Source organism: Callorhinus ursinus, unplaced genomic scaffold (genome assembly GCF_003265705.2).
Source record: "Callorhinus ursinus isolate GAN/ISIS: 27379988/994484 unplaced genomic scaffold, GSC_fseal_2.0 scaffold1, whole genome shotgun sequence".
Lineage (NCBI taxonomy): Eukaryota > Metazoa > Chordata > Mammalia > Carnivora > Otariidae > Callorhinus > Callorhinus ursinus.
The window spans coordinates 134,647,684-134,660,728 of NW_027397063.1; the positions used below are offsets into that span (position 1 = coordinate 134,647,684).

The 13,045-nt window shown below is 37.0% G+C and overlaps 1 protein-coding gene across 9 annotated transcripts in view; it reads left to right on the forward strand.

Annotated features, from left to right (window-relative positions):
• RBMS3 (RNA binding motif single stranded interacting protein 3) overlaps positions 1-13,045 on the forward strand; it is a 1,359,336-nt gene that overhangs the window by 1,229,010 nt on the left and 117,281 nt on the right. For all 9 annotated transcript variants that reach the window (XM_073901133.1, XM_073901139.1, XM_073901145.1 and 6 more), the window contains one exon: positions 11,719-11,815. In XM_073901133.1, coding sequence (XP_073757234.1) covers positions 11,719-11,815 — 97 coding nt within the window. The remainder of the gene's footprint in view (positions 1-11,718; positions 11,816-13,045) is intronic.

The following is a 13,045-nucleotide window of genomic DNA, read 5'->3' on the forward strand; positions in this document are numbered from 1 at the left end:
TCTATTTTAATTGCTAAGGTATCTTTGATCTCTGGAATCAGTACTGAAGAAAAATGTTCAAAAATGTCTTTCTTTTGTTTTAAATCCTTAAACAAAAACTTTAAACCAAACATTTCTCACCATTGTATTTTTTTTCTCCCCATATATGACTCTGACCTCATAGCATCTTCCATGTCCTCTATTCCCTCATGTTCTCTACCCGCATTAAGTCTCCCTCCCTCATGCTCTCTTTCTCCCTTAGAAAGAGTAAGGAATAGGATGTGAAGAGGGAGCATAGGGAGATAGGGCTAGGCTGGAAGATGTATCTGTGTGTCTCTGGGATCAGAGTGTTGCCCTGCTGATAACTCTAGAGTTTAGCTTTCAATGATTTGAGTGTTTTCTCAGTTCATGTCAACATGAATAATGCTTTTGCTGTTTTCTCCTGGCTATCAGGAAGGCAATGGACAGAGTCAAGTTAGAAACTTGGTGATTGTGTCTTCACTATTTTATTTATTTATTTATTTTTATTTTTGCGGGGGGAAGGGGCAAAGAGGGGGGAGGAGAGAATCTTAAGCATGCTCCTTGCCCAGCACGGAGCCCAATGTAGGGCTCAATCTCACAACCCGAGATCATGACCTGAATCGAAATCAAGAGTCAGATGCTTAACCGACTGAACCACCCAGACACCCCTCACTCTCCATTTAACTAATCATCTGGAAATTTATAGCTTCTTACTTAGAATAAGTAAGAATAGCCTAGGATTCTTCCTTTGAGGAACAAGACTTAAACTACATGACCTGACCTCTCAAAAATTCTGTGATTCTGAACATCTTTGGTTGAAACTTTCTTCTCAGTTTCCAATCCCTTCTCTTTGCTTCGACTGTCCTGCAATTGACAGGTTATTTTATTTTCATTGCCTTCCATCTTGGATTTCTCCATGGCTTTCAGTTTTCTGTCTTACAGTCTCATTAAAGAATTAATCAGAATGAAGACCTCATTTAAGATCAATGTAGAGGATAAAAAGATGCAAACTCTATTTTCTATTTTGTCAGCTGCCTCTAATGAAAATCTGTGGGATAGTGGAAATATTTAAATATCTCCTATTCTTAGAGTTATTCATTTAGGCAGTGATTTATTCATTCATTCAGAAAACATCCAACGAGTCTGCCAAGCACTTTGCTATGCTCTACAGATTTAAAAAACATTATATGAGACAAGATCTTTGCCTTCAAGGAACTCACAGTCTACCCTTCCATAAAAGAGTAAACATGGATGGTAGGCTAGGGAAGGAGTCTAGTCCTTTCTCCCTTGCTGATTAAAACTTCTCTCCAAGAGCAAAAATTAAGGATTTATCCAGTAAGGATGTTCTTATTTCCAACAAGGCACTATAATCTTGCTGGGTAAAAAGAAGGAAAGAAATGGAGAAGAAAATCTTCAAGAATCACATTGTATAGTTGGGGAAATAAAATAATTAACTCAAAAGATATGAAACAAGGCATCATATGCTAAGTGACAGTGACAGAAAATAGGTGTTATAATGGAAGGGAATAGCATGTATTGAACACATACTATGTACCAAGTACTTTATATTTGTAACTTAAGGTGCTTGGGAGCAGAGCCAAATACATGTAAATATACATGTAGTTACAATTGGAAATGTATATACATAAATGGAAAATAGAAGTAATAATTGAATGAATATGTATATGTTCACTAAGTAGCTTCAATAAGTGCTAATATTTTGCATACTGTATATTATATATGTATTCATCTGTAATATTTATCTATATATCTATTATAAATTCCTTCTTCTAGAGTCTTGGGTAGACTCTATGTGAAGGATTAGAAATGCAGCAGTGATCTAGGCCTGGACTGCAGTGAGAGAATGATGCCTTCTTATGCATTGCTTTAGGCAGTCGTCTTTCCGATGCATAATCTAAAATCTGACTGACTTCTCTAAAGACATAATTTTCCAAATATTCTTCCTGATTTATCACAAACCTAAAGAGAAAGTAAAAAGAGATTTTGGTTCCTAATCTGAGCCACCAAAAGGGAACTTTGGGTTAATGCCATGTTAGAGGCTGTGAGGACCACATGGAACACAGCGAACGTTTCTCCCTCTGCATGCCCTCACCTCACATTTCAGCTCACTGCCCATATGCCACATTGAGATTGGCTGCAAGTCCATCTGTACACCTTAAATCACCCTCTCTATGACGTGTCTTTATCTGCACCTTATATTAACAGTGTTATACTCTAAAGAGTTGCAAAAATGGTTCATCCTTTTTCACTGCCCACTTAAATGTTTGTGACAATGAATAATTCCCTCATGAAACACATTTTCGTTAAGATGCTGAGGATACCCATCTTCTTGATCTTATCTGATCTACTCTCACTGATAAAGAACTGTATGCCATCGACCAGTGCCTCTCTTCAAGACCTTCTTGTCCACTGAATATTCCTTTCAGCCTATAGAAATGCTCAAGTCTCTTCCACCTGTCAAGAGGGTAGAAGCAAAACAATTTTCATGCCAATGACATCACTTCTAGTGACTATACTATTTTAGCCTTCTCTTCACTGCTAAACAACTTCAGTTGTCTGTACACAGTCTTCCCATATTCTTTTCTAATGAAGCCTATTAAATTATGAAGTCTGGTTTCAGACTTGACTGGAATTTCCTTTGTTAATATTCCCAGTGATCTCCAAATGTATCCATTATAATGGACACCCTTTTAGTCCTTACACCACTTGACATCTTGCCTCGTTTGAGTTGTTATTGTTGCCATTTATACCTTTTTGGAAACTTCTTATCGCTTGGATCCCACAACTCCATTCCCTGCTGATCCTCCTTGCTCTGTACTCTTCCTACTCACTTGGTTTCTTCTGATTCCTCCTCTTTCGCCCACTTATACTAATCTTTCTCAGGTTTTGTCTTTTTCCTGGTTGATCTCATCCATTCCTCTTGCTTTGGGAACGTAAAGACTCGTGAGCTGACACTTGGAGTTCATAAGTAGATGCAGGGCACAATAATTATTCTTTGGCTGGTTGGTTATTTTTGTTTTACCTGTGTTTCTAACTGCTTATTAGGTATTGCTCTTAGATATCTTTGTCTGTCCCAAACTGAGATCTTTAACGTCATCAATGTTTCCTAATACAAACCAAACAAATTCAAATGAAAATCAAATATGAAATTTGCTTCTTTTTTTTTCAATAATTCACTCTAAAGCCATTTAGGCCATAAACTTCAGATCTCTGGGTTCTTCTCTTTTTTAACATTCTTAATGATAAAATTGGTCATTAAAACTTATTCAGTCTATCTCTGAACTACATCTTCACCCCAGCTCTTGGTCCTTGCCGCTGGTTGAGTTTATTCAATCACCTCTCTTACCTGGACTAACCTTTTACCTGTCTCTAATACGGCTCTCCTCTAAAATGTTTTCACATTGTTTTTTGAATACATATATTCTATATATATATATGTATATTATATTATATATTCTATATATAAACATACATAAAATGTAATCACAGTAATCATCTCCCTGTCTGGTTTAAAGTGTTAGGTAGACTTTCCTAACTACAGAACAAAACTCAAGACTTCTAAGAATGGCATGCACACACACACACACACATACCCTAATAATAATAATAATAATAAACAGCAACAACAACAACACTTTATGACTTGGTTCCTGAAAATCATATGAACCTTCTATGAACCTTCTTAGAACATCCCATGCAACTTTACACTTCTGCATCTTGTTGCTTATGGAATTCTCTCTGCCCCGAGAGAGTAGTGATTTTCTTCCTTCCTTTCTTCTTCTCTCTCTCTTTCCTTCTTTCTATATTTTTAAAAAAATACTGCTCTCCTTTAAAGGACACAGTCAAGTGATTCCAGGCAGAGCTAGTTACACAGTCATTCATAAGAGAAACAGTATAAGCAGTAGTTAAGAGGGCATACTCCAGAATCAGCCTGCCAATATATACATCCAAATTCTGTTATTCACCAGGCATGGGTGAGTTGTTTGTGCTTTAATTTGCTCCTCTGGAAATGGAAATGAGAGTAAGACTCTGTAAGGAGTTAAGGAACTCTGTACAATACAATGTGATCGTCAGTGTAAATATTGATATTATTGTTGCACTGTATTTCAAGGTACCATGATACATTTGACAGTCTATTTGCCATGTAGCTATTGACACCATATTTATTTCCCTGCTGGGCTATTAACTCAGTGAAGGCAGGTTCCATGCTTTATTCATCTTTATAGACTGTTTAACTCAGTATTATAAATGTTAAATCTGAAATAGGAAATGTAACCAATGATATCTTCTTGGCCCCAACAAATTGCCATTAGAGAAACCATTCCTCTTCTCAGCATCAATTTACTCTGTTCCCATATAACACTTTAATCTGATTCTCTTTAAGTATATAGCCTCCAGTTTCACCCAAAGTGTCCAAACTGCCCATGAATTTATCACATCTTGAGTTAAGAATAGAGTTTTAGAAGGCTCAGATTGTCCATTGTGTTGTTGGTAACAAGAAGATAGAAATTTTATATAATCAAATGGAAAGAATAGGAAGATTGTAGTGAATTAATCTTAATCATTTGATACTTCTTCATATAGATGATTTTAAAAATGTGTTCATCTTTGGTTTTATTGTCTTGTATAGTAACATTTTAATAATATGGAATACTAGAACAATAATTTATAAACCTGTAAGATGTCAAGATAACCACAAATATTTTCTCAACATACTTACTGTCCCTTGGGTTAGCATTAACACATGCATCTTGGAGGTGTGGAAGCTGATTTAGAAAACTTACTCAGCATATTAAGGGATCTAACATGATTGTCTAGAATAGAGTATGCTACTCCCTGTTCACATTGCTGTATTTGATCTAGCAGGCACCCTAACTCAGGCAGCAATAACCTAACAGAGTGAGAAATGTTTATTGCTATAGGAAAGAAACTGGTGTCATTTTACATAGAAAAATCAGTATCCAAAGATACAGTTGTAACTCACTGTAATCCAGTCAATACTCTTCAACATTGCTTAATGCTCACTAAGTTCAATTCAGCATTTTTTTCTTTTGAATATATATCTATTGCACTGTTTAAAATCATTTTGGTGTTGCAAATTTGAAAAGGAAAAATTTTATATTATATCAGAGACAATGAACATGCACACAATTCTAATATGAGATACAGTGCAAATAATATTGTGGTAGAAGCACAAAGTACTATGAGATCTATGTATATATTAACTTTTATTTGTATAAAATCTTTCTGAAAGAATACAAAAGAAATGAGGACAGTAGTTCACTGAGGAGGGCCAACCAAGAACTGCAAAGTAGGGAAAAGAGGGGGACTTATTTTTCACTGTTTATATTTTTATATTCTTTTCAAAAAGAAAAGAAAATTAATATTGCAGGACCACAAAGAAGAGGCATTTGTGTTAGGAAGACTTATTGATGGAGCACTGACATGAACGTTTCCTCTTAGAGATGCCCCACATCGTAGCTAAAGAACATATTTTATGACCCTGTGGTTTCCCATAAGTGTACTAAGCCCCAGGGTTTTCTGAGTATGTGGCTGGGTTGTAGCTAGTAGCTTAAATTGTGTCAAAAGTTAAATATGTTCAGAATTCCATACCTCTGCATTAATACAGCAACATGAAATTGAAATAAATACTCCCAAACTGAGCTCAACTTTAGCTAATGAAGAACAAACATTTATAAATACCAACCATGGTGAATCTATCCTGTTTGAACTGAGACGGTAGAAAATGTCAGTTCTGTCATCTGCTTGAATCTATCCAAATTATTGCTTTCAAGAAAATTAGTTCAATGTCACATCTATCTAAGGCTTTGAAGTTTATAGTGAAGAAATGTCTGGATCACAATGGAAAAATGAAACCTTAGTACTTTTTACTCTAGGCTAACTTACAAGAATAAAAATGCCTATTCTTCTTTCAGAACCATCTGGCATAAGTCTACAATTTGTTATTACTACTGTCCTATTGCTTTTTTAGCAGTCCAATATGAAATTCTATCACTTTCAAATATGAGTGTGGGAGGTGGGAAATAATCACTCCCCATATTCAAAATCTCATCTTTCCAGTGCCCTTTTCAGTAAGAGCTGCTGTGTAAAAGCCTCTTGGATTGTTTTATTTGAATAAAATATATTTTCTTGGGAGGGTCATGGAAAAAAATGTTTCTATAGCACTGGTTTGCCAGCTGTTGTATATGGGCATTTGATATTAAGTGTTACAGAAACCTTATCTTATTACACTAGGAAATGAATCTAATGTGAAGGATATGGTGGTATTACAATAAAAATGACCAATAACTTATTAATCTTGTGCTATTGTGTTACCCTGAGGATAGTGTTCGTGGTTCTGTCTCTAACAATATTGCCTGTGGGCATGAAAGACGAGCCAGGGCTGTTGATTTCAGTGAGCAAATAGGATTTTGTGTGGTTATCTTCAATAAAAAAACATTCTACCCTGGGGTTATTGATATATTCATGTTATTTTTATTGTCAGTGAAATAAGATTTCACCATATTACTACTGACTGCCAAATCCCCTGAAGATGACTTTCCTGCAGGCGAAGTCATGTCCTATTAGTGACCTAGACTTGCATATTCTGAACTTCTGGAGCCCACCTGCTTTAAGTGCCAGAGAACCAAGTAACTCTTTGCATTCCTTAAAAATATTAAGTTTTTCAAAGGCCAGCTTAGAGTTCTATAGATAGATCATACTAAGTTAACTCTCTTAGCCACTGTGGCATTTGGTGTTTTGTTCAAATGAAATCTGTCCAGAAGCAACTAGTTCATATTCCTAAGGCAAGGTTTCTCATCTTCAACACTATGACATGTTGGACCAGATCATTTTTCGTGTGGAAGCTGCCCTGTATTGTAGAATGTTTAGCAAAATCCCAGACCTCTATCCACTAGATGCCAGTAACAGCCCACACACACAGTTGTGACGACCGAAAATATCTCCAGATCCTGTCACCAAATGTTCCCTGAGGAGCAAAATCACTTCTAGTTTAAGACCACTGGACAAATTATAAAAGGAACACTTATCATGCACATAATGCTATGTGAATTTTAGCAAAAAAAAATATGTGTGTGTGTGTGTGTGTGTGTGTGTATGCGTGTGTGTCTTAAAAGAATAAACTATTCCCAGGAAAATGGTTTAAGAATTCATTCCCAGTTTTCTATAATAGCATTTTCAAGGCATAATGCATATATTATGAGATATAAAAACATAAAGTCACATATTTAGGATTACCTAAGCTTTGTTACTATGGCTAAAATGTTTTGTCAATTTTCTCTTTCCTGTTCCCCAATAATACCTATGCCTAAAGCATCCATTTGGATGTTCTTTTTTTGTTTTTTGTTCTTGTTTTATTTTGTTTTGTTTTGTTTTTTAACATCATGGCCATGTGGGAGTGTTTTTAAACCCTAACAGATACATGGCAGGGACTAAGAACTGGAGGGATTGGGAAACTCATCCTAAGGTTCTCTCTCATAGAGCCTGGCCTGATGCATTTTCTTTAGATATGGTACCTCTATGCCTCAGATGCAATAGCAGCCTTTCTTGTCATGGTTTAAGCAAGGGTTTCCCTGTAAATTCATCCAGTTTATGTTAGGATTTGGGAAGAGCTTATTTCAGACCACCAGAATTAGGGGATCAAGATGGTGTGCTAAGTCTCTTCTTCCCAGTACATTGTCCATTCTAAATAACTCTCTGACTTGACTGGCAGTATTGGAACTTGCTGGTAAGAATGAAATATCATTCTTGTGTGCTGGATAGGATTAGAGCAAATAGAAAAAAATGCATTAAATTTTCCCCCAAGTGTTCCCTTTGTAAGTATCAGTTTAGTTGGCTGGTTTCTTTATGTTTCTTCTCCATTTTCCCCATAAAATTCCCTGTAAACTCTGCCTGTCAATCCAGTCCTCGTTGCCTTCACTTTTAATACTTCAGTTGGTACATTTTGCAAAGTAAACAAGCCACGCTCAAGAATCAAGTGCATGATTCACTCCATTGATGGGAGAGGCTGCAACTGGATTTCTAAGAGAAGTTAAACCACCACGGAGTGAATAAGAAAGACTGTTTGTGGAGTGATCATGGAATAGCTGTGGTGGAATGGGGTCATTATGAGCCCCAAATAAGTCTTTTTGTTCACTTCCTCATAAATAAGATCTGTCAAGGATAAGATCTAAAGGGGATTTTTAAGTGCAAATCATGATTTTTGTAGAAAGGACTCTTTTCCCTAGTTGCTAGTACTGTTGCATGCTTAGAAAGCAAGCGTTGGTTAAGCTTCCACTGAACATTTACTAACATGTAATGTTGGCCTCTCTTTGGGTTCTCACCCATCAGCTTTCTACTGGCTCAGGAACCCATCTTCTATGCTCCCACCATCTTGGCATTGGCCGTCCTATACTGAAATCACTACTTATTTCCCTAAGCTTCTTTGCATTCATTCATTCACTCATTCAACCTATGGTTCTTAAGTATCTATTATGTCCTAGGCTCTATTCTAGGCAACAAAGCCAGTGTGTCCTCAATTTTGTCAAAGCTGACATCCAGAGTGAGAAGGTAGTCAGTAGTACCTTGTATTAGTCAGCTCCACCACCATAACAAAATACCATTGTTTAGATGGTTTTAAACAACAAAAGTTATTTTTCTCACAGTTCTGGAGGCTAGAAGTCTAAGATCAAGGTCTGGCTAACTCAGTTTCTGGTGAGGACTCTCTTCCTGGCTGGTAGATGACTGCTTTCTCACTATGTCCTCACCCAGCCTTTTGGAGAGCAAGTTCTCTAGTGTCCCTTCTTATAAGGACACTAATTCTATCAGATCGGGGCCCCACCCTGTTGATCTCATTTAACCTTAATTTCTTCCAGAGAGGTTCCATCTCTAAATACTGACACATTGAAAGGAGTTCAACATATGCATTTTGGAGGGACATGAACATTCAGTCTATAACATACATAAAGAAATTTTTAAAAATCACTACTTTTGGTGGTGATAAGAAAGATGAAAAAAAATAAATCACAGGAGAAGAATAGAGAGCAAATGGGGTGGAGATGATGGTTGCTACTTTAGCTACAGAACTCTCTGAAGAAAAGATAAGTGAGTGAGACCAATAATGAGAAAGAAGTAGCCTTAGGGAGATTTGTGGAAATAAGCATTGTAGGTAGAGAGAATTATAGGTTTAGTGGCCCAAGACAGAAGTGAGAATGACAGAATCATGCAACAGAAGAAGATCAATGTGGCTGGAACCTGGCTGGCTGATTTAGAGGAGTAGGAGAAAATACTAGAGAGGTAGGTGGTAGCCTGTTTGTGCTAGCCAATACCAGGAATGAAAATTTTGTTTTCATTGCAATGAAAAGCCATTGGAAGATTTTAGGCTGATTAATGTACAGATAAGATACAATTTAAGTGGCTCAAGAGAGACACTCTACTATGTAATGTTTTAAAATCTTACCCATCTTTGGTTCACATAGTAAATGATCGATAATTCTTTTTAAGTGAAAAGATGGATGTTTGCTTACACAGTAATTGATTTTCTTTAGAAGTTGGGTTTATTAGGTATAATCTACATAGAGTATATATTTACTCTTTATAGTGTCCAAACCTGTGAGTTCTGACAAGCACACAGTCACAGAACCACCAGACAAGACAGAACAGTTACATCACTTCCCAAAATTCCGTCATGCATCGTTATAGTCGGTTCCATCCCCCAAACTCAGCCTTCAGCCTCCACTGATCTGTATAGTTTCTTTCTTAATAGTTTTGCGTATTTCATGTTGTGGTATAAATGGAATTATAAAATATAGAGTCTTTTGAGCCTGACTTCTTTCATTTTGCGTAGTTCACTTAAGTTTCATCATGTTGAATGTATTGGTAGTTCTTTCCTTACTGCTTAGTAGTGTTCTGTACGAATGTACCACAGTTTGTTTATCAATGTAGTTGAAGGATATTTGGCTTGTTTCCCATTTTTGGCAAGTCCAATCAGTCAAGCTTCTATAAACATTTGCTTTAAGTTTTTTTGTATAAACTTAAGGTTTCATTTATCTTGAGTTCATATCAACCACTGAGATTGTTGCGTTATAAGATATGTGTGTGTTTAACTTCATAAGGAATTGGCAACCTGTTTTCTAAAATGACTATACCATTCTGCATTTTCACCAGCAACAAATGAGAAGCCCACTTTCTCTGAATCCTTGCCAGCACTAGGATTGTCTTCTTTTTTCTTTTCTTTTTTTTTTGCCATTCTAATATGTATGCAGTCAATATCATTTCTTTTAAACTGCACAGCTGTAAACTTAGAGGTCTGAAGGATGTAATGTGTAACAGAGTAACTCTTTCAGCTGCAATTTTTTAACCAAAAGAGTGTGACCTTATAATCCTTGTTGAGAGCTAGATAAAGTAAATTTAAGACTATAGACCCCAATCCTTGCTTGAAGACTTTTCAGACTCTAAGATTAAAGAATTCCCCTCATTGAATCCTGGAAACCTTGAAATCTAGCTCTTCTACATTCAGGTGAAGTCTTTGTAGAATGCTTCTTTAGAATGGTAACCTATGAGAGTCTCTATTCAAAATATCAGTGACCTCTGAGGGGTGTTTTTGACCCCAAAACTCCAACTTCAGTGATGCTATTAAAAAAAAATCAAAAGTAGTAGTTGATTTTTGCTAAGAGTACAGCAAAGTGAAATTATGATTTTGTTACCACTGAAACCCATTTTCCCAATCTATCCTCACATCAGTGAAGCAATTCATCAAAGGCAACCTGTTTTTTTTCCATTCTGTGGCTGACCCCTCTGGCCTTTCACTTACCAGTGAGATAGGAAGGAAGAAACATGATTTGAAAATCTGACAAATTTGAGCATTAGGTAGCTTGTGAACTCTATAAGGTATAGTGTGAGCAGAGATGGCTGTGTCACTGATTTAAGTACCTAGAAGCTGCCCTTTGAAAGATCTGTAGAAAGATCTGATTTGTGAAACCCTGATCTTACCCAGTATCATTTTATAATTGTTCGACGAAGGGCTCTGAAAGACTCAAAAACTTAGTGCTTTTCACTGAGTCTACAGGAGTATATATCACAGAGCTCTAGAATCTCCTTGATTGAATCCAGAAAATACTCCTATCCCCAGCTAGACACAAATCACAAATTATCCACTTCCTCCTCTTTTCAGGAAGAAAATATTTAGCTTGGTTTCCACATGAGTCCACGGACTTCTGCCTAGCACAAATCATATAGAAACTCTCTAGGAGCTGACCCTATTCTCTTAAATGAAGAGATAAGTGCAATTTGTGTACACATAACATTGGCCACCTTTATAAAGCTTGGTGCTATCATTTTGCCTTTCCCTCAAAGAGCTTTAGCATTGCCTAAAAAAAAAGAAAAGAAAAGAAAAACGAATAAAAAAATAATGCTCATGGCTTTTCTCCCCCAGTTGGTTAAACATCCTATTACACTCACCTGGCATAAGAGATTTTGTGCAGCCAGTTTTATAAGATGACTCAAAGTTGTCATTTTGTTCAGAACGATTTATTTCTCTTAGTGGCATCAAATGCTAAATCTCCTGGATGCTCCTGTTCACCGTTGGTGGAAAAACACGAGGGTGGACTCTGTCTTTCCCAGAGGTGCTTGGTAGCATTTGATTAGCAGCCAGGCATGCAGCAGCTTCATGAATCTTCTTTATTTGTTTTCTGTTTGCAGATTTTATTCTTCACCGTACAGTATTGCAACCAACCGCATGATTCCACAGACATCTATCACGCCATTCATTGCTGCTTCCCCTGTCTCCACATACCAGGTATGTCCGATTTACCTGCACCTGAGGAGAGGTCTTTCTGGCCAATGATAGACTATCTTGAGGCAAAAGGGACACAATAGAATGTTTTTTAATTATCCTCAAACACATCAGTCACATCTTCATGTAATAATACTCAAGTTTTAGCCCACACTGTGAAGGGCTTGTTTGCATCTATTTGACTGAGTACTAAAGTCCACTGTGTTCTTCATTCTTCCGGCTGAGTTTTTATGATTATGCTCCTTTCCAGCCAACATTAATTAGTGCAGCCTTCTTGCCACTGAGAACCTACTTTGGTGGTTGTCGGTTATTTGGGTTGTCACGTTCCCTGTTGTGTCTTCTCTACAAGCACACGTCGGGCATTCCCCTCACTCACTCCAGGATATTTTATCATTGTCTTCTCATTTTGTCACAGTTTTCCTGTGTGTCCATGTCGGTTACATGGACAGATGTTAAATCATTTTCCCCAAGAAATAGGGAGGACTCTCAAAGTGGTAAAATGTTATTCCTGCTTCCTGCTCTTACTTCATTCTCAGTCCCGAAGAGGTCAAAAGAGACCTCACGGGTTCCACATGTTGAAAAACAAAAAAAGCCAAGACTCAATGTGTGTCCTAACGCAGATGTTGTAGCCAGTCAATTCTAAGTACACAGGTGGATTAAAATAGTCATACTTCTCCCTCAAAAAATACTCCTTGTCTTATGCCTTTGAGTTATCGAATGTGCTATGACTCCATGCTTCTCTCTACCTCATATTGTTCTTCAGACAATTCTTCTAATTCTAATTAGACAGTGCCTATAGACGCTACATATAGAGGGTGCCTAGTGTCACCTTTCCCAACTTTGGAGAGAGAAAAAGTGAGAGAGAGTGTACGTGCGTGCATGCATGTGTTTCTCTGTATTTTGCAGATGGTGGGGGTGGGTGTTTTACGATGGGTAAAACTGTAATGTTGCTGACTGCTACTAATTCAGTGAAGTTTCACCTTATTCAACCATTACATAATTCATTTCAGGATGTCCCAGCTGTCAGAGCATCAAACTTGAGACTATATACATTTTTCCTTAAATGATTCCCCCTGAAGCAGATCATTTTCATTCTTTTTCTGCACTTAGGTTCTTGATACATGTTGGTGGGTGAACTGAATCGAATTTCATGTGAATTGCATTTGAGGGTCTCAGAATGGATGATTTCTTAATTGCCTTTTCTTGGGACCCATGAGGCTATGTGCAGGTGCT